General features: G+C 49.7%; 2 protein-coding genes across 2 annotated transcripts in view; one reads left to right on the top strand and one right to left on the bottom strand.

Annotated features, from left to right (window-relative positions):
• Positions 1 to 8741, top strand: part of LOC118094798 (G protein-activated inward rectifier potassium channel 1-like) — a 30389-nt gene extending 21648 nt beyond the window's left edge. The window contains exon 3 of the mRNA XM_035135476.3: positions 7992 to 8741. Within this exon, the coding sequence (XP_034991367.3) occupies positions 7992 to 8599 (608 nt within the window). The 3' untranslated portion in view covers positions 8600 to 8741. The remainder of the gene's footprint in view (positions 1 to 7991) is intronic.
• A 10403-nt stretch (positions 8742 to 19144) lies between these two features.
• LOC118094601 (uncharacterized) lies at positions 19145 to 20212 on the bottom strand. The gene has a single exon (XM_088655889.1). It carries the CDS (start codon positions 20210 to 20212, stop codon positions 19154 to 19156), a length of 1059 nt encoding a protein of 352 aa, XP_088512015.1. The 3' UTR covers positions 19145 to 19153.
• Positions 20213 to 27363: the final 7151 nt, after the last annotated feature.

Here is a 27363-nt window from a genome sequence, read left to right as displayed (position 1 = left end):
TTCCAAAGCAAGTACTCTATTCCGAACATAAAAATGGAAAGCGTAATGCTGGTGGTCAACAAAAGAGATTTAAAGACTCTCTCAAGGCAAATCTAAAAATACGTAGTATAAACACTGGCCTGCGAGCGCTCCAATTGGAGAACAGCCTTTACCAAAGGTGTAATGGGCTTTGAAGATGCTTGAACTCAGGACGAAAGGGAGAAACGTGCTAAGAGGAAGGCACATTTGGCAAACCTTCACAGTGATCAACTCCCACTTGGAAACCTATGTCCCCACTGTGGAAGGATGTGTGGATCCAGAATTGGCCTCCACAGGCGCTTACGAACCTACTGTTAGAACCGTGTTTATGGAAGACAATCTTACTCGGCTACAAGTGATCGCCATAGAAGAAGACACTTGCTCAAAGATTGTTCATGAGATGATGTGGTCCAAAGGCTGGGGAAAGGTTCTCCCAACTGGGGGAACAGCAGGTTCAGCTGTTTAAGCTGTTTTTGTGTATAGCTGGGACCCAGGTGGCTCTGTGGGTTAAACCACTGAGCCTAGGGCTTGCTGATCAGAAGGTCAGCGGTTCGAATCCCTGTGACGGGGTGAGCTCCCGTTGCTCGGTCCCAGCTCCTGCCAACCTAGCAGTTCGAAAGCACATCAAAATGCAAGTAGATAAATAGGAACCGCTACAGCGGGAAGGTAAACGGCGTTTCCATGTGCTGCTCTGTCATGCTGGCCACATGACCTGGAAACTATACGCCGGCTCCCTCGGCCAATAATGCGAGATGAGCGCGCAACCCCAGAGTTGGTCACGACTGGACCTAATGGTCAGGGGTCCCTTTACCTTTACCTTTTTATCCTCCACACTAAAAGGTGGATGGTGTAAAGGCTTGACACTGCTGGGAAGGAATACATTTAAAGCAAATTGCCCACCCCTAAGAAAACAAATATTGGGTGCTGGGAATTGTAACACTGTGAGGGGTAAACTACAGTCCCCAATATTTTTCGGGGTGTGTGTGTGCTTTAAATATATATACACAGCCCTTGGCCACATTCACACCCTACATTTAAAGCACTCTTCTGCCACACGAATCCTGGGAGCTGTAGTTTGCTAATGGTGCTGCTGAGAGTTGTTAGGAGACCCTTACCAGTGGTCGGGGAAGATGGGAATTGTAGTCCAAAACATCTGGAGGGCTGAAGTTTGGGGGTGCCTGCTTTATCCCAATCCTCCCTCAATACCTGTAAATCAGATTGGTTTGTTAATAACAAAGATTTTTATATGCTGATGGCTTTTTGTTGAGGGTTTTTTTGTTGTGTAAGAATTAATCAACTGCTTCAGGATCTCTGGGGGGCTCTGAGGTTGTAAAAGCTGTGGGTCCGTAGATGGTGGTGTAAGACATTGTCTTAGCAGGCCGTTTAAGTGTCCTCATCATCATCCCCAAAAGTATGGGCTAGGCTGCAAGAGCTACCACTAAGTGGTGGTACCTTCTAGGCCTTCCTCTCCATCATCACCTAACTACCAGGTAGAGAGAACAAAAGGAGTGTATTGTGTGAGAGAACTGGGCAGATGGCAGGCCGGGAAGCTAGAGACAGAGACATGCTTGATTTGTGCTGCATCCAAACATGCGGTGGATGAAGGAGCAAGAATTTGGAGACGTAAATGCTGAGAGCCCCTCTATAATATGCTCAGGTTGCAAACATGTGTAAATAAGACAATATTATAATTGTAATGATAATTTATTATTTATACCCCGCCCATCTGGCTGGGTTTCCCCAGCCACTCTGGGCGGCTCCCAACATAATATTAAAAACACGATAAAACAACAGACATTAAATACTTCCCAATACTTCAGGTGTCTTCTAAAGTCAGTTAGCCGGTGCTTTTTTTTCTTTAAAGAAAATGTTTAGGGGTACTCTCATTTTCCCACTCATATTGAAATACTGCCCCTCAATGAGGTCAAACTTAGATTCACAAAATGTTTAGGAGTATGCGTACTCCCGAGAACCCCCAGAAAAAAACCACTGCAGATAGGTGTTTATTTCCTTGACATCTGATGGGAGGGCATTCCACAGGGAGGGAGCCACTACCGAGAAGGCCCTCTGCCTGGTTCCCTGCAACCTCACTTCTCGCAGGGAGGGAAGCGCCAGAAGGCCCTCGGAGCTGGACCTCAGTGTCTGGGCTGAACGATGGGGTGGAGATGCTCCTCCAAGTATAGTGGGCCGAGGCTGTTTAGGGCTTTAAAGGTCAGCACCAACACTTTGAATTGTGCTCGGAAACATGCTGGGAGCCAACGTAGGTCTTTCAGGACTGGTGTTATATGGTCGCAGCGGCCACTCCCAGTCAATATATCCTAAAGACCCCACAATCTCTGCTGACCTCTGTTCCATGGAAACCAAACCCTTGGAACCCCAAGAGCTTCCCACTGCTTGGAGATTGGGACGGCATGACCATAGCCCTTGTCTCCTAAATCCTAGAAGAATTCTGGGGCTGAGCAGCAGGAGGAAGAGCTGGCTATGATTCCTCTGCAGGGCCTCTGTGTTCAGACGTCCCCCGTGTTCTCCAGAGGGCAATCTCTACTATTCAGAACCAGCTCTTGGGCTTGAACAAAACCCCTGAGCAGCATGCACGAAGACGGAGAAAGACTTTCCTGATGTTTTATCTTAATGTGCACTCCGCGTCCGCTCGCGAGAGCATCCTTCTCCATTATGCGTCTTGCAACCTTCAGAACCGCCCGGCTGAATGTGGCAGTTAAAAGGGGGGTTAATGGAAAGCACATAAGCAAATCTAGCAAAGTCAATAAAGGCCGCCTGGAGACTGACTGTCACCAGATGGAACAGCAGGTGATTTGTTACCTCCATAGGAAACAGAACTGATGGATGAACTGTGCAAACTTACCTCTTATTTGCTCGCTCTCGCCCCCCCTTTGTAAAGTCATATGCTGCCCTTCCTGTCTCCAGGCATAGGCAAACTCGGCCCTCCAGATGTTTTGGGACTACAACTCCCATCATCCCTAGCTAGCAGGACCAGTGGTCAAGGATGATGGGAATTGTAGTCTCAAAACATCTGGAGGGCCGAGTTTGCCTATGCCTGTGTTAGCTAGTCCCGCTGAAATCGGTACCATGGCTAAAGGATTTCAGAGGGGCTACCTTTGAGTCCCCCTGGGATGTGGGTGGCACTGTGGTCTAAACCACAGAGCCTAGGGCTTGCCGATCAGAAGGTCGGCGGTTCAAATGCCCGCGACGGGGTGAGCTCCCGTTGCTCGGTCCCAGCTCCTGCCCACCTAGCAGTTCGAAAGCACATTAAAAGTGCAAGTAGATAAATAGGTAACGCTCTGGCGGGAAGGTAAACGGCGTTTCCGTGCACTGCTCCGGTTCACCAGAAACGGCTTAGTCATGCTGGCCACATGACCCGGAAGCTGTACGCCGGCTCCCTCAGACAGTAAAGCGAGATGAGCGCCACAACCCCAGAGTCGTCCGCGACTGGACCTAACAGTCAGGGGTCCCTTTACCTTTACCTATACCTTACCTTTGAGTCCAGCCCTGTAGTTCTAACCATAGCTGTTTAGGGCAGCTTTTAGGGGAAGGCTTTTTGTGACAACGTTGCAGTGGGACTTAAGACAGACTTAGGTTCCTGTGAATATTGCAGTTTTGCAGGGGCACAGAGCAGGGTTCGGGACTCAGAATGTAGCTCCCTGAGAATCAGAGTTTCTTTCTTTTTCTTTTTTTTAAAAGCAAACTTTGAGCCCTCAGGATATGAAGGCACACCTGAAGGCATGTAGGCAATGCCTTACTGGAATCAGAAGCCAGGGAGGTAGCTAAACAACATTCATAGCTCCTCATCCTGCTTATCCACAATTCAGGATAACGGTGCAATCCTGTGCACTCAGAAATAAGTCCCATTGAGTTCAATAAGACTTACTCCCAAGTCAGTATGTATGGCAGGTGTGGGGAACCTCTGGTCCTCCCGATGTTGCTGAACTACAACTCCCATCAGCCCCCACAAGCATGGCCAATGGCCAGGGATGATGGGAGTTGTAGTTCAGCAACATCTGGGGAGGGGGCTAGAGGTTCCCCACACCTGGCGTATAAGATTGGAGTCTAAATTATGCAAGATAGTTTTTTTCGAAACCGTGCAAAATAAAACAACACATCATCTAAAATAAAACTGCTATGTTATGCGGTTTCTTTTGTATTTTTGACAGCTGTTAAATGCTTTCCTTTCTCAACAAGCATTCCAAGCAGATATTTTTATAACAGTCGGAATCTGAATTGGATTTGAAGTTGTGTGGTGTTCCCCCCACCCCCTAAATATGCAAAGGTTTTTAATTGTTATTACAAGTGTGATTGTTTTATGTATGTTTTAATTGTATCACGGATTCAATTCAAGATGCTTCATAAGAAGCGGCCTATGCACAAAACAGATAAGCGTACAATATAAGAGCAGGCATTAAGCAAAGCAAGAGGAGATATTAAAATAGGTTTGATTTGCATGATTTATACAGATCACCCCACAGAGCTTTTCTCGGCACGGGATTAGGGCTGCCTGGGTGCGGAATTTATTAATGTTGTTAATTTTGTAGTTATAATTATTTTTCATCTTGGCGTATGCCCAGCTCAGAAGGGACTTAGTCTTCTTCGAGCAGAAAGGGCTTTCGGGCAATTGCTCAGGCGAAGCTAAGCATGCCTTTATCACGCCAATCCTGAGAATCGCAGAAGAGACGGACAGGCTGCTTTGCGCACTGTTGTACCAATGGATAACGCCAGCAGCACAAACTGGTGCATAGTTTTCTATGCAGGGATCAGAATGGGGAACTACATACGTTGATGCAGTTATTTCCAAGTTGCTGGATGCAATTTTGCACACACACAAACACACACAAAACAAGCTGATGCCATAGCTGCCAAGTCTCCCGTATTCCCCGGGAAATCCCTGTTTTTCCAGCTTTTCCTAGCTGAAAAAACGAATTTTTTGTTTTTTCCCAGTTTATTCTGGCGTGGCGGCCATTTTGGAACTGGGCAGAGCATGCTCAGAAGCGACTTTTGATGCTGCTCTGCCCAGTTCCAAAATGGCTGCAGTACGACTTCTGGCGCGACAGCCATTTTGGAACTGGGCAAAGCAGCATCAAAAGTCACTTCTGAGCATGCTCCACCCAGTTCCAAAATGGCGGCAGCGCTACTTCCAGTCTGCTACTTCCGGCCCGGTCCCTTATTTCTCCGACAGCAACTTGGCAGGTATGGCTGATGCACACCCAGTATGTCAGATCCACATATGCAAACTCCATTCTCTGGATCAGGGCATTTCTCCCTAATATGTATATTTATTACTTAATAATCTGGTGAATGTTTAATATAGGATGTGACACACTAATAGCCATATTTTTTACTGCCAATGCTAATCTCAAACGACAGGATAGACACGTCTTTTCCCTTCCCCAAAGATTCCTGCGGTCTTAGATCATCAATCACTCAGTGTCATTTGTTGCCATCGGATATTACAGCAGACTCTTCTTCGGGCTGTGTCTCCACGAGTAGCTCATATTAACCGGGGGTTCTCTAATAGCAGGGAAGATGAACGACAGAGTAGGTACTTCATGGATTTGCATAACATCTTTGCGGGGGGGGGGAGAATAGGAAGGTAGGATGATGATGATGATGATGCCCCTTGTAAGAGTGGCATTCGCACATGGGTTTAGCTGAAACTAGAAAGGAAAGGGTGTGGGATGTGATACATAAGTAGCAGTCAAGTACAACATTCCTTGTTTTCCTAGAGTGGACATGCGGGGGGATGTTTGGTCCAGCCAGTTGAAAACTTCCTGTTTCCTCCTGGCTGGGTCATACTTCCTTTGCATGTGACTAGAGGTGGGCGTGACCTTACCTGCCCAGGTAACAAAGGACAAGGCACTTAGCACACTCTGTCTCTTTTTTTACTTCCTCTGTCGTTGGAGCAGCTTTTTAGCTAGAAATGCTCTGTTGGCTTTCTAGCCAACAGAGGACACTGGGATTATCCCCATATGGGATAGATCCACGTGTATATACTTTGTAACTAAGTCTGCTTTCAGAGATCCAACTGTAAACTGATGATGTGAGTAAACTTCTTTTATATACTTTACACAAGATTGTGGTGTGTTTATTCTTTTAAGAGGGTTTAAAAGGGAATTTACCAGGAACATACAATTCAATACTGAATTGTACAGTGGTACCTCGCAAGACGAATTTAATTCGTTCCAGGAGTCAATTCGTCCTACGAAAAATTCATCTTGTGAGTCGTGGTTTCCCATGGGAATGCATTGAAACTTAATCAATGTGTTCCTATGGGCTCCGGGGGACTGGCAGCGGTGCTTGCTCGCTTGGCTCAGGGAAGGCAGGCAGGCGGCAACAGCCCCGGCAAGCAGCGCCCTTTGCTTGGAAATTAAAAAAAGGGTCTGCTGGTTTCTCTTTAAGGTTTCCAGACTCAAAAGAGAGCAGGGCAATTAAAGGCACAGAAGTCCTGTCCTCTATTGAGTCTGGCAACCCTAGTCTAGGGCCCAGAACTCATGAAAGGGTTAGCGGATGAAAACAGCAGCAATTTGTCAGGATCTAAGAACAGGAGTTCAGTGGAAGGGGATCAGTGAACCAGAAGCCTTTTTTACTAGGAATTCTAGATGAAGAGATACCAAAGGAGAAGAAAAGATTATTCATGTATGTGACGACAGCAGCGTGGATACTACCGGCCCAGAGGTGGAAAGAAGATCCCGACCAGAGACGAATGGTTGATCAAGATCAGGCATCCCCAAACTGCAGCCCTCCAGATGTTTTGGGCTACAACTCCCATGATCCCTAGCTAACAGGACCAGTGGTCGGGGAAGATGGGAATTGTAGTCCAAAACATCTGGAGGGCCGAAGTTTGGGGATGCCTGGACTAGGCAGAAATGGCGAAAATGACCAGGGAAATCAGAAACCAAGAAGATAGAAACTTTAATAAGAAATGGGGGGAGGGATCATAAGTTATTTAAGAGAACACTGTAAACAACTAAAAACTTTGGCAGGATTTTAGCAACACTTGTCATGTATTAGAAACTAAGGTAAAAATGGATTTTTAAGAAAAATTGAGAAATTATAAGATGCAGTAGGAAAAGATTGACAATGGAATCCATGGAGGGCTGGAGGATTTAGGGAATCCTATATATTTATGATTATTATTGTTGTTGTTTGAATTTAATTGTATAACGCAAAAATGAATTAAAAAATTATTATTATTTTTAAAGGAAGGGGATCAGGGGGTAGCAAGGTTAGGCAGCTGTCAGCACCTCCAAGCCAACAGAAGCCCCACTTGCTTGTCAATTCTCAGGGTTTTGGGTTCAAACTCTAGTGTTTGACCCAGTGTGGTGTAGTGGTTAAGAGTGGTAGACTTGTAATCTGGGGAACCGGGTTCGCATCTCCGCTCCTCCACATGCAGCTGCTGGGTGACCTTGGGCTAGTCACACTTCTTTGAAGTCTCTCAGCCCCACTCACCTCACAGAGTGTTTGTTGTGGGGGAGGAAGGGAAAGGAGAATGTTAGCCACTTTGAGACTCCTTCGGGTAGTGATAAAGCGGGATATCAAATCCAAACTCTTCTTCTTCTTCTCTACTTTGGGCAAAATATTCCTGCATTGCAGGGGGTTAGACTAGATGATCCTTGTGTTGCCTTCCAACTCTACAATTCTATGATCTTACGGCAATGCTTCCATTTTCACTTTGCATGAAATATCCAAGAGGATCAGCTGCGACATGCAATAGCTTGCAGTTTGCTTGCCCCATCTCTTCTTGGTTGTGAGGGCAGGCTCTATGCCCAAGATCCCCTAAAATCCTACAGCCAAAATTGGAGGTTGGGGGGGTGGGGTTGGTCCTGAGAAATTCCTCTGCTTCAGGTAGAAAGAATTAAAGGAGCTGTCCAGCACAGGAGTGGGCCGGGGATCTGGGGAAATAGCATTTTCCCATGCCACCATACTTTGAAAATTAAGCCACATCCTTTCTCTTGGTCTCTTAGGGATGACGTGCCAAGCCAGGACTTCCTACACAGAAGATGAAGTTCTCTGGGGCCACCGGTTCCTCCCTGTGATGTCGCTGGAAGATGGTTTCTTCCGCGTGGATTACTCTCAGTTCCACGGAACGTTTGAAGTCCCCACTCCCCCCTACAGCGTGAAAGAGCAGGAAGACAACCTCTCTCTCCCTTCGCCTTTGAACACCCCTACGGGGAGCAACCGAAGCAGGAGGGAAAAGATCTCCTCCCTCGATGGCCTGGATTTTTTCGAAGAAAAGGGCAGCAGGCTCCCCAGCAAATTCCAGAAAATCTGCTCCGGGAAACGTGAGCTCCACAGAGGGGTCCTCAGCCTTTGCTCCAGCAACGTGGAGAAAGCGTGTAGCACAGGAGATCTGCTCAAAATCCAGCAGATCACCTCCGTCTGCGGCACAGAAGACGGGGGCGAGAAGTTGATGTCGGCAGCCTTCAAAACCAAATCGGAGCTGCTGGCTCGCTCCACCGGGAACCTCGAACTCCAGCAAAGGCCTCAAACCTTGCTCACCTTGGGAGCGGCGTTAGATCATGAGAATTTGCCCGCCAAGCTGCGGAAAATGAACTCGGGGCACCTGTCCTAAAAGGGAGCAGAAGCCCAAATGAGACGCAGTTTTCCTTTTTAACTCCTGGATTTCTCGGGTTACTACTGTGAAGACCCCCTGAGCTATGCCCATGCGCTAGCAATGGCTGTCCAATTTAAACAGGAATTTTAAAAAATATGTTTTTAAAAAAACCACACACAGAGAGCTTCAACCCACAACCCATTGTAGTTATGTAACAGGGGGTCGGTTGCTTACGTGGCAGTGTAAGTAAGAAAAAAAAATCTCTTACTGTTGGGTCTTCTATTTTCTTTTCTTTTCTAAAGCATGCCTATTTAGCACCATTTTCTCTGACTTGCCCCTTTAAAGAAGCAATTATTCTATAACAAGAGTACCTCTGAGTATGTACAGAGGGCTGCTCTCTCAAGCACCTGCAGCGTGTCCTTGAACACTTATGAAGGGCCTACTTTATGGGCTTTTTAAAGAAGCTACGCACCAGCCACACCCCTCGGGAGCCTCTCAGGAACCCACAGAGAACTTTGTGCTGTTGTGCTGCGTGAGGCGCCACCACCGATAAGGCCCCGCCTCTGACAGACACACATCTTGCTTTCGCCAATACGTGCAGCCATTGTACACACAGGGATTAAATGAACATGATCGAAAAGCAAAGAACAATCTAAAGAGGGGGGGGGATTATTACAGACCAACATGGCTTCCTTTGCTTTTTATGTGCCTTGAAGATTACTGAATCTAGCTGTTCAGAAGCAAGAAGCAAGAGTCAAATGAAGATGGTTTTTCTACCACCTCAAGGGGGACTTGTCAAGGACCATGTGTCCTCCAGCCACTAGGTAACGCTACCAAATTTAGCTTCACTTGACTTTATCGCCTGAAATAAATCTCCAGCTTCGCTAATAGGAAGACTGCCATGCTCCTCTCCACCAACTCAATTCTCTGCCTTAGACGGAGCCAGTGTGTTTCGCTTTTAAGGCCTGAGACAGGGTAACGGCTGGATTTAGAATGAACAGAAACAGGGTGATTCCCCCATTGCCACTTTGTCTCTTGCAACACCTAGAAAAGGTTGATCCAACCAAGTTTGCCATATTAGGACTGAATGTAGGTGCAGAAAACTTGGGGCTAAGCCAATAACATGTCTCCTCTTCTTCTCTCTCCCCGCCCCTTCGACTGCTTTGCGTAGCATCTCTCCCAATGAAGAGTTTCTGGGGAAGTTGAAAGCTCGCTCCCTATTTTGTGGCCGGTCCTCCTAAATAAAGGTCTTGCCCTACTGTGAATTTGGGGGGTGGAACTGAAAAGGGAGAAAGGGGGAGGCGAACAAAAACGAGCGGGTGAAGTGAGGGCGGAAGGTGACTCCGCACTTTACAAAGCAAAAGCATGTCCTTATCTAAAATATTGTTACAAAAGCTGGGTGCCTCGCCCTCTCTCTGCCGAGCGGCGGCAAGAGCCCTGGGGGTTCCCGGCACTCACCCGGGGTCTGTGTTCCTTTGGAGAATTGAGACACAGCAGAGACTGCTTACCACCCTATCCACAGATTCCTCTTAAAGGAATCCATTGGACTTCTGGTTGGTATTCCCCAAGTGGGGTTGTGCCCTCTCCAGAGCTCTGGGCACACATGGGGAATCAGGGCCTGGCGGCGGTAGTCAGGACCCCCCCCCCATCCCAGGTGGATCTGGTTCCGATGCACTGTGCCGGTGAAGAAGGCTCTCTATGGACATGGGCAGCGCTTAAATAGTGGTCCATCTGACTCTTTGATTGGCATGCCATCAGCCCAATTGCACCCGGTCAGATGGACCACCAATAGGGTGTTGCAGCTGCTCCAATTGTCCCCGCCCCAACACCTAGACCTGGTTGCCGGGACCCACCAAAACGCATGCCCTCTCTTGGAGGGAGGACCCGATTGAACATTTAAAAATTTCCCTATGCAGGGCTGCCTTCAGACTGTCTTCTAAAGGTTATATAGTTCCTTATCTCCTTGGCAAAGGGGTTGCATAACTCCTTACCCACCAACATTTCTACGATGAAAATAGGGACATCCTAAGGAAAAGAGGGGCATTCTGGGATCAAATCAGAAACTGGGATTTCTGTAAATGCAGGACTGTCCCTAGAAAATGAGGACAGTTGGAGGGTTTGCTATATATATATATGCCACCTTGAGGTCCCTGGAGGAAAGATGGGATATACAAAAGTGTGATGAATCAACTAAAAGAAATACAATAGGAAGTAGAGAGAAAACAATCACACCCAGCCTTTTGAACTGGTTCTGGTGCGGGGGGGGGGCGCGAGAAGAGAAAGGGAATCTCACGCTGGCTGTGTACACATTCCCGTTTAATCTGCTTCCAGTGCTCTTCTGCAACTGGTTTCATAAGCGGTGCACATAAGATACTCACCACAACCCAGATCTATCCTGTATCCAGCCTGTTGCTTCATATGACGCACTGCCTTTTGACGGTTCCTTCCCCCCCCCCAAAAAAAACCAGTTTCCATCTGATTGAGAAAAGGAATAGCCGAGCTGTGTTTTAAGATACACATTGCCTGCGCAGCTCCTGCCTTGCTAAATACATAATAAATAAGAGTGCGCTTTGAACTCCTGGAGAAGATGAGGAGAGAGATTGCTTTCAAGTACTTTGGGGGGTTCTTCTATACTGCCTGCATTTATTTCTTTTCCGAATCCGTTCCCAACCCCACTTCCCCCCAATGCTACAGATGATGGCGCAGTCTGCTAAGTATGTAATCTCCTGCCCTTCCGCAGACAAAAAGTCTTGCCCCCATCTTAATAAGCAGGCACCCCTAAAAGCCAACAGGGAGATCTTACCGGAATGCAAGAGCCAATCCGAGTACATCCATGGCCACAGGAGACCAGAAGAAGGCCTAGCTTTGAAGGTGAGATGTTGAGAGGTTAAAGTCCGCAGCCAAGCAGCCTGAGAGAATCGGGGGGGGGGGGGCCTGCATGACGCCAACTGTGGTGGGGAGGAAAGCATGCAGAAATGCAACAGGCCTTTGCGAAACATCTCGGATCGACAAGTTCCTTCTGCAAAGCACTCCTCGGCTGCCGCCATCACTTTGGTCAGGGAAAGCTGTTTGGGAATTGGAAGAGGGGTGGGGGGACACACCCCTTCTCAAAGCAGAAAGAAGCTGGTTTTAAAAAAAAACGAGGACAGCTCACTCTGCCCCCGCCCCCCCCAACAAAAATTAGAATCACAGAATCAGAAGGAAAATTTAAAAAGCTGCAAAAAATGGGTACCTCCCCCCCCTCTCCGCCGAGTGGTAGCAAGAGCCCAGGGGGTTCCAGGGCCTGAGTGCCTCTGCAGAATTCAGGACACGGCGGAGATTCTCGTAGCTGTAAGAAATAGGGTTCATTCACCTATTTACACCTTCAGTCTGCATAGAGGGAGTCCAGATCTTATAGCATGGTCAAAAGGGGCTTGACCCCCACAGCAGACCTGGAGCCCAAGGCATCTTTCCCAGCCAGCCTTCAGCCAGCCTGCCCAAGATGGCTCCCAGTCCTTGTTCTTCTCCTTCCCAACACACCTTGCTAAAAACTCTATTCTCCTCTCTCTCTCTCCAAACCCACACACCCCATCATCTTCACAAAGTCTGTCTCTCCAGGCCAAAGGATTCCTCTCAAATGGCCCACCAACCCTTTTTGTCACGTTACAGATTTGTTTTTCCCTGGGCCAGCCCTGCAGGTTTGCGTAAGCTAGCCCAGGGATTCCTTGTCTGGCACGGTTATGCAGTTTGTACTTTCATCCGTATCCCAATTCAACAAAATCCTACAGTTTATTAATTTCTAGGGTTTGGAGAGTCCTCTCCCCACCCCGAAAAAAACACCAGTATACGAAAACCAACCAGCAGCGCTGTGCAATGGAGTCAACCGATCAATGAAAACGGAGTCAGTTAATGTCAAGGTGCAAAAACCTGTTGTGAGATGTATTGCTTGCACGAAACAATACAGAATCGACATTATTTGAGGCTGAAAAGGAGGGAGGGCACCTGTAGGGTGCCTGTTATCTAGGGGGAGACAACATGGTGGTCTGAAGATGTTGATGGACTGCAACTCCCAGCCAGCATGGCCAATGGCCATGGATGATGGGTGTTGTGATCCCACAACATCTCGAGGTGGGAGCAACATTGGCTACCCCAGTTGTAAACTGTGGGGAGAATAATGGAGGGGGAAAGAGCTCCAAGTCTGGGGCTGTTCCAGTTGCTGGCAGTGTCGGAGCTGATGGAGAGGAGCGTGGTTAAACGTGATTGCAAAATTCCCTTTTAATCACATTGAATGATAGAATTGTAGAGTCGGAAGGGACCCTCGAGGGTCCTCTAGCCCAACCCCCCCCAACCCCGGCAATGCAGAAATCTCAGCTAAAGCATCCACGACAGATGGCCATCCAACCTCGGCTTAAAAACCTCCAAGGAAAGAGATTCCGCAACCTTTTTCACGGTTGAACAGCTCTTGCTGTCAGAAGGTTACTCCTGATGTTTCGCCGGAATCTCCTTTCTTGTAACTTGAAGCCATGGGTTCGAGTCCTACCCTCCAGAGCAGGAGAATCTCATTGAACATCAACACACATTTATCACAGTACAATATTGCTCTAATTCGTACTTTAATTAAATTTTAAAGGGGCCTTTTCGGATGGGTAGCCTTTTGAGTTAATTCCCCCCCTTCCAGTCCCAGTCTGTCCCAGTCAGCATAGCCAAGGGGGAGGAGTTCTGGAAGTTGTAGCTCGACAACATCTGGAGGGCCACAAGCTCCCCTTCCATGAGGTCCTAGATCAGGCATCCCCAAACTGCGGCCCTCCAGCTGTTTTGGCCTACAACTCCCATGATCCCTAGCTAAGAGGACCAGTGGTCAGGGATGATGGGAATTGTAGTCCAAAACATCTGGAGGGCTGAAGTTTGGAGATGCCTGATTTACATAAACCAGCTCTACACAGGTGTAATTGTATATAGGCTCCCATCGCTGCATTTCCGATCACCAGGAAAAGAAAGGATGGAGAAGGAATAGTTGGTAAAGTGCGCCCTCTGGTGACAGCGAACCACAACTGCAGAAGATAGATACAGTACTACTGCACTTCAGGCGATTAAAATGTAAACTGAGAAAGCTGTCAGAAGAACTGACACATCCGCTAACACAATATTTGCCTTTGAGGTACAGCTTCCCTGAGCATTTTTTTAAAAATGGAATTGGATTTTTTTAAAAAATAAATAAATGCAATATCCACCCATTAAGGCAGTTGCTCCGGCAAATATCGTCTGGTGGTTATCTGGCCACATTTTGTACAGTGCAGAATGCGCTATGGAAATATATAGGGAGGCATCAGGAAGCAAAGGGCGAAGGGGCCCTGGAATGACGAGCAAGGCAGAGGAAGCTAGAGAACCGCTCCTCCCTCCCAGAAAAGATGGGCATGGGATGATCCCTCTGGGATGATAAGGTTAAAATAATAAAAGACTGGTGTTGTTGACAAGGCTAATGGATAAAAAATTAAGAGAGATGCTGGCCATCTTCGAGGCCCGGGCAGCAGCCTACGGCGCCATCATTGCTTGCTGTGAAGGGAAAAGCGGAGCTGAACTGAGAGGAAATGTATAGAGAGCAAGGGAGATCGAGTTCCTTTATGTAGCAGAGTTACATTCCCCTTTTTTACATTCACAGCAGATAGCTGGTTGCAGGCTCGTGTGAGTCTCTCACTGTTATACAATTCAATCTGTCTCAGATTGAATTGTATGTTCCTGGTAAATTCCCTTGAATCCCTCTTAAAAGAATAAAGACGCCACAATCTTATTCGAAGTCAATAAAGGAAGTTTACTCACATCAGTTCACAGTTGGATTCCTGAAGGCAGACTTAGTTACAAATATGTATATGTGGTTCTACCCCCTATGGGGGAATAATCCCAGTGCTTCTGCTAGCTGAGAGCTAGCAGAGGAGTCCTAGCTAAAAGCTGGTCAAACAAAGAAGGAAGTAAAAAAAAAAAGCAGGGGAGGGGTGCTGCATGACTTGTCCTTTTCTTACCTGGACAGGTAAGGTCACGCCCACCTTCTATCACATGCAAAAGGAAGGATGCTCCAGCCAGGAGGAGCAGGAAGTTTTGACTGGCTGGACCAAACATTCCCTCGCATGTCTTCTCTAGCATTACAAGGGATGTTGCACTTGACTGCTTCTCATGGATCACATCCCACAAAAGCACAATTTGCACAGGAGGGTCAGGTCCAATGAGCACAGCAACTCATCTCTGGCTACCAAAACGAAAAGTCCCTGCCTCCCCACAGCCATCTAAGTGCCCTTCTCTCCAGGGCTTTTTCTAAGCAATCTGAGATTGCACCTGCATAAACCCAACCTCTCCTCCACCCTTTTCATGCCTCTTCTTGTTCTGGGAGACCAGGGGAAAGGAGAGTTTGTTGCAGCAGGAGAGGGAGACACTTGTGACTCTTCACCAGAGGCTAGCGGATCCCTACCCCTGGCTTATTTCACAATAGATCTGTTAGCCCTTTAGGTGTCACTTCTCCTTTGTATGTTTGCAAGCATGAACAGAGCTTTAGAAAAGAGGCGGGGCTGGCTGGCAAGTGCGGTTGCCCTTGCGTAACCTCACTTCACATTTCCAATCCGAAGGCAGAAGATTGAATGGGGGCATTTGAGCTCTTTCGGCAGATAATTGCAGCTTGGCTGGAGGAAGCCGCCTGATGTACAAAAAAAGGGCAATTGCCTGGGTCTCTCAAATTAATCGCAGAATGTATTTTGAATTGTGCTGACTTGAAGATGCACTTCAGAGTCTCAGGGCTATGGAAAATGAGCACTTGACTGGAATAACGACATTGGCTTGGGGCATGAGATAGTCCTTACATTATTTTCTTTTTCTTTTTAAAAAATCAGTTCTCCAGCAGTACATTTGATGTTCATTTTCCAAATCAGGAACATGGGCAAAATAGATCCAGGGAATCTTAGCAGCAGCTGTGTTCCCACTGCAGTCCCTGCGTCTGGTGTGAAACAGCGCCTGGTGTGAAAATGTGGGCTTATGGAAACATGAATGGGATAAGATGAGGAATTGTGCCTGCTTTATAGTGGGTGCCTCTAGATCAGAGCAGACCTCAGGCTTGCAAGATCTGCTTCATGTTTTCCTAGCACCCTGAACAGAATCAGAGGCAAAAAAATAATAATTCACTGTTTTAGACCCTATGCATAACCACAGTTCTAAAACATGCAGAGAACCTCCAAAAGATGCAAAAGATTCTCACTGATGCGGTTCCAAAAGAAAGCAGAGCAATACTGTGTTTCTCTGAAAATAAGACACCGTCTTATATTTTTCCTTTAAAAAAAAACCCCACACAGTGTCTTATTTTCAGGAGGTGTCTTATTTTTTTAAAGTGCCGGTACAGCTGGGTCCCACTGGCTCAGGACGCTCGGCGCTCTCTTCCACGCGCTGCTGGGTGCTTTGTCGGCGCTGCTAGTTCCGAGCGCCTGCAGGGGCGGTTGGGTGGTGGCAGTGCTTTTAACCCCCAACCCTGTAGAAAGCAACGGAAGTTATGGACCGTAACAATCCTTAAGAGGCGCAGATCTTAAAAAAACCCTTGAAGCACAGCCTCCCAAAGCCAGGGGGGAAGAGGTCCGTTTAGGCAAAGGAAAGGATCGGGGGTGATGCTGCGCCCCGGGACCCACAGAACTACTTTAAAAATCCCGACCTAGGGGGGGGGGTGTCAAATAGCGAAGCCCCACAGCCCCGTAGCAACAGGGGGAAAGCGCTTAGAACCCAGAGAATCCCGCTGAAAAATGTGAAGCGGCAACAGCAATTGCAGCTCGCAGCCGACGTCGGAGGCTTATTCAATCCGTCGCTACAATGGTCCTGATTCTGCGTCGGCTCTGCGTGGAGAGGGGAGGAGCAGGGTAAGCCGCAGCGTAGGGAGACACTTCTAAGGACGGAAGTGGCTCTCCAGGCGCCTGCCTCCTCCTGCCGCATCTGGTGTTGCTGCTGCTGGGTCCTGCTGGCTCGGGGCGCTCAGCGCTCTCTTCCGCGCGGCGCCTATCACTATGGCTTATTTTCGGGGTATGGCTTATATTTCTCAAATGCTTAGAAATCCTGCTACGGCTTACTTTATGACTACGTCTTAAAATAAGGGAAACACGGTACGTTTGGCTCCAGCTTGGCTGCAGGAGTTGCTGGAAGCAGGTATCCCATTCAACCGTCTTAGGGACCCTACTCTCTGGATTTACTCCTTAGCCTTTCATCTCTCCAAGATCTCCCGCAAGGTAGCCGAGTTTTAGGAACAATGTTTTAACAATTCAGAGTCAAAAATCCCTGTGCGTGTATTTCAAATCGCTCAGAGATCTACCAGCAGATTCCCATCTGTCCTCTTCCCATCCTCAATCTAGATCGCATCAAGTGCTTGAATAATGGGAGGAGCTGTCTCCTCCCATGATCTTTTGTGATGTCCTCTGCTTAGCATCTGTTTTAGGAGGCTAAAGGCAGCTCCCAATGGGGATCAGGGAGAGGCAAGGACTAAGTACAGTGGTACCTTGGTTCACAAACACCTTGGTTCACAAACGCTGAAAACACAGAAGTAAGTGTTCCGGTTTTTGAACATTTTTCAGAAGCCAAACGTCCGATGCGGTTGTCGGCTATTGTTTCCAGGGCACCTGCACCAATCAGCTGTGCTTTGGGTTTCGAACATTTCGGAAGTCAAACGGACTTCCAGAATGGATTAAGTTTGACATTTTTGTTTTTGCTATTTATTTTGCTTTTTTGTTTCTGAGGCTTTTTCGGTTAATTTGTTTTTGTGGCTGTGTGGAACCCAGTACTGATTGATTGATTGATTGATTGATCGATTGATTGTGTGACTGAGGAAATGGATAAACAATGACTATCATCAGTGCGGGTAAGAAAAAATAATAATTTAAATTTTTATCATCTACAATACAGTACTGTCTTATTTGTTTTATAGTACAGTACATTGATTATTGCTTCCATTTTATGGATCAATGTCCTCATTAGATAGTAAAATTCATGTTAATTTGCAGTTTTAGGGGTTGTTTTTAAAAGTCTGGAACGGATTAATCTCTTTTGCCTTAGTTTCTATCAGGGCCATTTTACCCATGGGCGGTAGGGGTGCGGGGCGCCGGGCTCTCAGGGGCGCCAGACTGAGAATCTGGGGCCTGAGAGTTGAGTCCGGGGAAGAGCCCGCCTGTCGGTCGGAGCACTGTGATGGGTTCTTCTTCTGCAGGCAGCTCTGTGCCGCGAGTTCGGAGGCGGCCGAGCCAGCGAGACACTGAGGTGGCCAGCCAGCTACGCCCTCATGTGCGCCTGGGACTGGGCAAACTGGGGGCACTGGGCGAATCTTTGCACCCCAGCACCACATATGCTTAAGACAGCCCTGCTTTCTATGGGAAAGCATGCCTTGGGTTTTGGAACACTTTGGTTTTGGAATGGACTTCTGGAACGGATTAGGTTTGAGAAGCAATGTACCAGTGGACCACCACTTATATCACAGCAGGGATGATGACATAATCCTCCCGGGCGCTATTTACCAGTGCTCTACATGCCAATTATTTATTTATTCTTCTTGGCTGTTGGACAAACCCTTGGTCTCATCCACACAATCCGCTGGAGCCTGTCCTCATGTGCAGTGTTAAATCCCTAACCCACCCAGGGTTTGAGATCCATTGGCTACCATCACCTGGTTTAAGCTGAGGGATCAATAAAGGCATCATAAATAATGGATCCTAGGGAAAAGAAACCATCAATGAGAAACACCATCAGTTTTCAAATATTTAATTCCTGCGCTAGGGCAGTATATTAATACAACTAAATGGAAATCACCAACCTACTGAGACTGGAAGAGAACCCAAGGTGGATTTTTGTACAGTGGTACCTTGGGTTACAAACGCTTCAGGTTACAAACGCTTCAGGTTACAGACTCCGCTAACCCAGAAATAGTACCTCGGGTTAAGAACTTTGCTTCAGGATGAGAACAGAAATTGAGCCTCGACGGCGTGGCGGCAGCAGGAGGCCCCATTAGCTAATGTGGTGTTTCGGGTTAAGAACAGTTTCAGGTTAGGAATGGACCTCCGGAACACATTAAGTTCTTAACCCGAGGTACCACTGTAGTTGCAATTTCCGGGTCACCTTCAAAGGTAGCCCCATGTAGAGAGCATTGCAGTAGTTAAGCGGGAGATAACTAGAGCATGCACCACTCTGGTGAGACAGTCTGCGGGCAGGTATGGTCTCAGTCTGCGTATTAGATGGAGCTGGTAGACAGCTGCCCTGGACACAGAAATGTTGGCCCTCAACTCCAGAGGGAGGCCAGACGAGAAGGTTCATATGAGGTATGCATTTCCTAGAGTCACCTTCTCAAGGAGAAGAAGTGAGTGTCGCGGGGCAGTGATTCCACACAAGGCCAGCCTCATCCTGACATTTGTTTACAGGGCTTTAGATAGGGCGGAGCTACGACTGCAAGGAACGAGGGGGGTAGGTGGGAATGGCTCCAACCTCATAGCAAATAGGAAGGCCCAGAGTTATGGATGAGAGTAAGACAGAGCTTGAAGAACACCAGAAGGCCAACTTCTATCACTTAGTGGTCCCCCTCCCCACGACCCCATCTCATTTCTCCGAGTCAAAGGGACCTTCAGGTTCATTCCAGTTCTTGCCCTGGTTCTTCTTCCTGTTCCTCTCTGCCATGACAATGGCAGCGATCACCGTCACCAAGACGGTGACAGTGATAACCAGGACAGTGGCGGTCTCTGCCACGCACAGCTGACTGTCCACAGACGTGAGGGGTGACCCAGCCAGCTGCCAGGGGCTGGCGCAGGTGATGTTCTCGTAGTCATCCACGTGGAGGTGCCGGACACTCATGATCTTGCCGAAAACACGCTGGAGGTCGCAGTCGCAAATCCACGGGTTGCCTGCAAATTGGATATGGGTGCTGATGGTCTGGATGTTCAGGAACGTCTTGAACTTGAGGTGGATGAGCTGGTTGCCCGTCAGGGACAGAAGCTTCATGTTGTGCAAAGAGATGAAAGCCTCTAGCTCAATGGCGCTGATGTTGTTGTTGCTCAGCAAGAGGACCTCAAGGTTCTGGAGCATGAAGGAGAAGCCATTGTAGAGCACCGTAAGCCTGTTAGACTGAAGGTAGAGGTGCCTGAGCCCGGAGAGGCCGCGGAAAGTTCCTCTCTCAATCGAAGTCACCCGGTTGTGGCTCAGGTCCAGCTTTTCCAAGTTCTCCAGGTACTGCAAGCTGTTGAAACGCAAGCCTCCAAGGTGGTTGTAGGACACCTTGAGTTCCTTCAGAGAAGTCAAGTCGTCCGAGAAGTAGTGCGGCAGGTGGACCAGGAGGTTGTGGCTGAGGTCCATCTTCTCCAGGAAGCTCAGGGTCCTGAAAGCATTGGGCCATATCCTCGCAATGGGGTTGTGGGACAAGAGGAGAATCCTCAGGGACCACAGGGCATCAAAGCCGCCTCCCTCTAGCCCACTCAGGTTGTTGTGCCTCAGGTCCAGCATCCATGTGTCGTGAGGGACGCCTTGGGGGACTTGGGCCAAGTGGCGGCTGTGGCAGTCCACAAAACTGGAGGACTCGTAGCAGGTGCACGGGTGGGGGCAAGCCTTGGAGGCACGGGCCACCAGGGCGCACGACAAAAGGATGGCTACGGAGAAGGGAGACATCTCCAGAAGGCCTGGTGGAACGTCCAGCTTTTGCTGTGCGCTTGCAAAGCCCTCAGCTGAACTGGTAAGGAATGGAGATCACAGCACCAAGCACTCCTCATTCGATCCAGAGAGTCATATTTCTTCAGAGGAATCCATAACAAAGAGCTCTTTGTCGAGTGATTAGCTAAGAGCTTCCTTGGACTTTCGCCTTCGGAGGACAACAGGCAACTTGAGCAAACCAGAGGGGAAGAAACGGATCAGAGAGGCCTGTAACTGGAGCAGCGGCAGCGGCACTTTCTGCAAGATGTGTCAATCATACCTTATCTCCTTGGTCTCCTCTCTATTTCCAGTTTCAGTAGCCTGGATCCTTGAAAGCCTAACAAGGCGGCAGGGAACCAGAGCAGGCTTTTTCAGCTCGATCTTCCAGAGAGAGAGGCACTAAATGAAAGAGAGGGGAAAGGCAGCAATGACTGGCATTATCGACAGGGAAAGGTTTTAGCCCAGGCACCCCCAAACTCGGCCCTCCAGATGTTTTGGGACTATTATTCCCATCATCCCTGACCACTGGTCCTGTTAGCTAGGGACGATGGGAGTTGTAGTTCCAAAACATCTGGAGGGCCGAGTTTGGGGGTGCCTGCTTTAGCCTGTCATCACTTTAGGGGTCTAGGTAGACGAACCCCTAACCATTTTCTCTGTTTTACCCTCCTTTGGTTGCCAGACCTTGAAATCAGAGCACTCCCTACACCAAGCAATAGCTTCACCTGCTAACGGTTAAGATGGCCTCACACAGTGTACAGTACTTCCATGCCCTTTAAAGTTGTAAATGAACTTTAATGCACCAAAGGAAGCAGCAGAGGGTGTTTGTTTATTCTGGGAGGGGTGCCCCCCCTCCAATAGCACCCACATGGAGCCATTGGCATCAAAATGCCAGCCTATATTGTTTTACCCATGTAATCAAGAATGGCCAGCGCCCTTAACAAACTCCTCTTCCCTCCCAGCGCTGCCACACTTAGAGAAGGCAAGAAAGTGTTATAAGGATTTTAAGGTCTCAAATATAAAATGAAGATTCATAAATGCACACGTATCTAAATATATGAACCATGTGTCTTAAATAGTATGGGAGAGCAATCCTGAAGCCATTTTGACTCTCAGATATTCCTCTGCAGTAAGGGAAGCAAATGGGGAAAGCCTTTTTGCTTGCAAATCCTGCCATAAAGGGCGTACTGTATTTGTGTATGAATAGGGTGAGCCTGTGACCTGGATTCAGGAACTAAAGTATTAACCATCACAAAAGAATGGCCAGACTGCCCAGGTAATGCCATCAGTGACCATTATCAGGTATCCTGGCAGACAGGATGTCTGCTGTAGACCCGCCTCCTTCTGTGATGTATGTATGATGTTTTACGGGGGTGGCCTTGGGCTACGGGGTGGGCAATTTCAAAAGTCTATACTGTATAAGGGCTTGCGCACCATTGTTCGGGGTTCTCCTCCCTCCTGCTTGTGGCGAGTGGGGACTCCGTTGCAAGAGTTCCTTGAATAAAGATCAGGCTTACTGGCTGCTTTGCTTCTCAATATACTCTGGTGGGCCTCTGTTTTCTCCTGCCGATAGGGAACCCACTTTAGGACTCTATACAGGCACCAGAATACCCCATCAGGGAAAGGGAGCAGTTTTTCTTATAACAAAAGCAAGCAGCAACGCAACAATGAGGAGGAGGAACAGCAGGTCAAGGGTTGGCTGAGGGTCCCCTGTCGAAGTGTGTGGGCCTTAAGTGGGGGCTCATGGCCCCTATAGCCTGTGAGGTCCTCGTAAGGCACGCTGAGGCAACCACCAGGGCCCCAGCCCCACTACAGTGCCCAGCAATCAACACGGAGGAAATGAGGCACCATTTTGGTTTCCCAGAATGCTCCCCTCATGTAACACTGTACCAAGGCATTGTGGGAAATGTAAGCGTCGGCTCACTACCGAATACGGATCAGGGTACTCTTGCTGCTGCCCACCACTGCGAGGAAAGCCCGCTGGACCCCGTCAGCTCCAAAGGAAGGGATCCATCGGAGCACACGTTGCCAATGGCTCCCTCTGTCCTAGAGCCATCCTTGAAAGCAGGACAGATTGTCACAGAAAGGGCCTGAGTTCAGCCTATGCTTATATCAAGATGGAGGCTGGAGAAGGAGAACGAGGCTGACCTTCGTGCAGATTTTTCACCAGCTGCTGCTCCAGAATGTGCACATATGCAGGGATTACGGCTGGCAGAGGCCAAAGCTGATCAGCTGCAGATTCAAACCTTCAAGCCCCAGCTTGTTCACACATCTGGGATGTTGTTAATCCCCAAGAGGAGGGTGGATGAGTAGGGACAATGAGGGACCCAAGCAATGGCACTTGGCCTTCAGCATACAAGACACCAATGAGGTCAATATTGTGCCATTGAAATTACATACCCTCCAACCTTTCTCCAATGAAAATAGGGACGACCTATTCCATAAGAATAAGAATAACAATAATGATAGGTGTGAGGGACAGGGGATATCGCGAAGTCCCTCCCCTCCTGAGTTCAAGCCCGTCCCCGAGCAAAGGGGAAAGCAGGGAGAGTTCCGATTCCAGTGGGGAAGCAGGAAGTCGTGTCCGAGGCTCAGGCAAGGTAGAGGAGCCAGGGTCCCAGGTGGGACAGGAAGGGGCAAGCAAGGGGGGAAGACCCATCCCCCCAACTCCAGAATTACGCAGGAAGAGGAGGGGCAAGAGGATGGGTCTGCCAAAGCTTTTGTGTTGGAGAAAGACGCGCCAAAAGCCATTAGGAGGTTCTGAAACCGACTGACCACATCACTCCGTGTAAATAGCAATGACTTGAGCACTGTAAATACGCAGCACCAATAAAAGAATAAAATGCAGAGCTGCGTGGCGTCGTTACTCTGAAGTAGTCCACTCCGGCCACCGTGACAGCAACCTCCTAATCATTTTTGGGCTACTTTGGAGTTGCCGGGATGAGCGTGTCAGAGGCGGAGAAGTGGCGGCAGATCGCGGAGCAAGCCCAGCTAGAACTGCAGCAGCTGTCGCTGCAGGCGCAGGGAGAATTGAAGGCAGCTAAAGAGGAGACTAAGAAGGTCCAGGACGACCGGCTACAACTTGCGGAACAGGTGAGAGAGCTTCAGGAAAAAGAGCAGCAATTAAGGGCGGTGGCGGTAGACCTCCAAAACAAGCTGGATGCAGAGAAAAACAAGGCGGAAGGGGCACCCCAAGTCCAAGTGCTGCCAGGAAGGAGAGCTGGGACCCTAGTTAGCAAGTTCAATGGAGACCCGAAGGAATTTCAAGGCTTTGAGACTGAGATTGTGTATGCTCTTGAGCTGCACCACGATGAGTTCCCTGATGATGAGCACAGAGTAGCGTTTATTGTGGAGCACCTTACCGGGGCAGCCAGGGAGTGGCTAAGACCGTTAATTGCAACAAGGAATCCTTGCATGAAGAATGTCAAACTATTTCTAGAAGGTTTGAAAACGATGTATTCGTCCGATAGTCATATGGACCAGACTAAGGAGGAACTTCATAATTTACGCCAAGGAAATATGACAGTTCGCGCGTATTGGGCGAAATTCACCATGCTGGTGCACAGATTGGGGTGGGAACTGGGGTCCCCCCCAATGCAAGCGGCGTTCTACTTGGGGTTGCATGAGGAGGTGAAGGATGAGCTCTCGAGAGGTCCAAAGCCCAGTGATATGGATCAGCTGAGCAAAGCGGCTCTGGCGGTGGGGGTGAGACAGGAATCCCGGTGGAGCGGCAAACAAGCAACGCGCGCAAAGCGGGCTTGGTTCCCACGGTCGCAGGAGAAACCACTCCCCCAACAACCCTTTCAAGCCACGCCTGGGGCCAGCCAGGACCAGGAACCCATGCAGATTGATAGCGCGCGCGCGCGGGCTTTTCAAACCCCAGCGGCGCCAAGACGCAAGGAGGGAAAGGGCGGGAATTGCTTTCTCTGCAACTCCCCCCAGCATCTCGTCAGAGACTGCCCACATCGCAGGGAGTGGCAAGGAAGGGCGGGAACGGTGGTGCCCTCCCCCACTGACGCAGCACCACAGCAGGGAAACGGGAAAGCCTGGCTGCAGGAGACAAGGGGCAGCAGCCAGGCACAGTCAGCAGACAACAGCCCCAGCCCACCCACCCGCACAGAGAGGAGCAGAGCCAGCCCACCCCTCCCAGAGCAGGAGTGGTTCTAGAAGTCACGCTAACGCTCCCAAATGGCTATCCCCTGACAGTCCTTGCCTTAATTGACAGTGGTGCCTCAGCGAACTTCTTCTCGAGAAACTTTGCAGAAGAGCACCAGATCCAGCTTCTGCAGCTGGATTTTCCCCTTCACGTGGCAACCATTGACGGCAGAGAGCTGCTGGGGGGGGCCATCACTCATCAAACCCCCCCCATGAGAATGACGGTGGGAAGGCACTCAGAGACACTGGCATTCAACGTCACCACCATCTCAGACCCCCCCATCGTCTTGGGCATGAGCTGGCTGGCGCGCCACGACCCCTCCATCAGTTGGCACCAGAGATGCATCACTTTTGGATCGGACTTTTGCCTGGAACATTGCATGCAGCACCAACCAGGGGAGGGGCCTCCGATAGCCACGGTGGCCACCATGCACGTCAAAGGGGGTGAGGCGATACCCAAGCCGTACTGGGACCTGCAGGAGGTCTTCAGCGAAGCGGAGTCCGACCACCTACCCCCACACAGGCCTTTTGACTGCCAGATCAACCTGGTGCCAGGGGCAACTATACCCCCAGCCAAGCTGTACGCCATGTCAGACCAGGAACTGGAGGATCTGCGCGCTTTCATCGACAAGAACCTCAAGCGGGGGTTCATCAGAGAAAGCAAGGCAGCAGGGGGCAGCCCGGTCTTCTGGGTGGACAAGAAAGACACGCAACAGCGCCGCCTGGTGGTGGATTTTAGACGGCTGAATTCGGTGACAGAGCCAGTGGCTTTCCCCATGCCCAGAGTGGATGATCTCCTGACAGCAGCACGCAGGGGCAAGATTTTCACCAAGCTAGACCTGAGGGGGGCATACAACTTGATCAGGATCCGGGAAGGCGATGAATGGAAGACCACGATGTTCACGCCTCTGGGCTCTTTTGAATATCTGGTGATGCCCTTCGGGTTGCAAGGGGGCTCAGCCTGCTTCCAGGCCTTCATGCACCACGTCCTGGGGTCCCTCCTCTTCAAGAACTGCCTGGTCTTTCTGGATGACATCCTTATCTATTCCAATGACCCAGTGCAGCATGTGAAAGATGTCAGGGAAGTGTTGCAGCGCCTGAAGGAGAACCACCTGTATGTGAAGCTGGAGAAGTGCAAGTTTCACACCAAGGAGGTGGACTTCCTGGGCTACAAGCTGTCAGACAAGGGGCTGACGATGGACAAGGACAAGGTGCAGGCCATCCTGGACTGGCACAGCCCCAGGACGCGCAAAGATGCCCAACGCCTACTAGGCTTCGCCAACTTCTACAGGAAGTTCATCAAGAACTTCTCTCGCGTTACGGCTCCCATCACTGACTGCCTGAGAGGCAAGCAGAAGTTCAGGTGGACACCGGAGGCGCAAGCAGCGTTCGAAAGCCTCAAGAGGGTGTTCGCCTCGGACCAGAACCTGTTCCACGTGGTCCAGGACGCGCCCCTACGCATTGAGACAGATGCTTCTGAGAAAGCTGTGGGCGCCATTTTGTTGCAACTGGACACCAACAGGGAGTGGAGACCCTGTGCCTTCTTCTCCAGGAAGTTGACACAGCCCGAGCGCAACTACACCGTGTTTGACAAAGAACTTCTTGCGATCCACGCTGCGTTCAAACATTGGAGACACTTCCTGGTGGGCGCCAAGCACCCCATCCAGGTGTGCACAGACCACAAGAACCTGGAGTTCTGGAGAACTGCCAGGGTGCTCAACCAGCGGCAGATACGGTGGGCAGAGTTCTTCTCGAACTTCAACTTCTCCATACACTACATCCCGGGAGAGCAGAACGTCAGGGCGGATGCCCTCTCCCGCAAGCCAGAGTACATGGAGGAGGAGGAGCCACCAGCCCCAAGGCACATTTTCCCCCCGTCGGCATGGTCCTGCGGAGCAGCAGTGGTGAGCGAGGCAGAACTCACAGCACTGACGGCAGCGGATGACTTTGCCAACCGCATCTTCAGAGAACTGAGAGGGGGGAGGGAGCAGGCAAAAGACTTTGCAGAACGCAGAGGGCTGCTTTTCTACAAGGGGGCACTGTACCTGCCCACCACCCAGCTCAGACGTACGGTCCTCAAACAGATGCACGACAACCCAACGGCGGGGCATTTTGGAAGGGACAAGACCACTCACCTAGTCATGAGACACTTCTGGTGGCCAGGGGTGAGGGAAGATGTTCGAGACTATGTACGGGGCTGTGACACCTGCCAGCGGGCAAAGGTGGTCAGAGCAGCGCCACCAGGGTTGCTGGAGCCCTTAGCCACGCCACACAGGCCGTGGGAAGTGCTGTCCATGGACTTCATCACAGATCTGCCTTCTTCCCGGGGTAAGACCGCAGTGTTGGTGGTGGTGGACCTCATGTCCAAAATGTGCCACTTTATACCGTGTGCCAGGGCAGTCTCTGCAGAAGAGACAGCCAAACTGTTTGTTGATCACGTTTTCAGACTGCATGGATTACCTTTAAGGGTTATTTCGGATCGTGGCCGCCAATTTGTTTCCAGGTTCTGGCGGCGGCTCATGAACCTCCTGCAGGTGGAGGTCAGCTTGTCGACGGCTAGACACCCGCAGACCAACGGACAAGCGGAGAGGGTCAACGCCATTCTGCAGCAGTACCTGAGATGCTACGTCAGCCAGAGGCAAACGGACTGGGTGGATCGCCTGCCACTAGCAGAATTTGCCTACAACAATGCAGTGCACGTCTCCACAGGGGTGTCGCCCTTTAAGGCCAATTACGGGCGCGACCTCAGATCTTTCCCAGAGAGGGAGGGGGAGGAGGAGGAGGAGGGCCCACAGGCTGAGGATTGGGCAGAGGAACTGGAGACGGTGCACCAGCAGCTCAGAGAACACTTGGAGAGGGCCAAGGAAGCGTACAAAAAGGGGGCAGATCGCCACAGGCGACTAGGGGAGGTCATCAGGGTGGGGGACAAGGTGTGGTTGTCCTCGGAGGGCCTTCCCACCAGAGGGAGGTGCAAAAAG

This window comes from Zootoca vivipara, chromosome 12 (assembly GCF_965207765.1).
Source record: "Zootoca vivipara chromosome 12, rZooViv2.hap1.1, whole genome shotgun sequence".
NCBI classification, from domain to species: Eukaryota; Metazoa; Chordata; class Lepidosauria; order Squamata; family Lacertidae; genus Zootoca; species Zootoca vivipara.
This window is presented reverse-complemented; position numbering and strand designations above follow the sequence as displayed.

Bases quoted from the DNA above. Each gene is read 5' to 3' on its own strand.
- LOC118094601 (XM_088655889.1), bottom strand. From the start codon at position 20,212: ATGTCTCCCTTCTCCGTAGCCATCCTTTTGTCGTGCGCCCTGGTGGCC.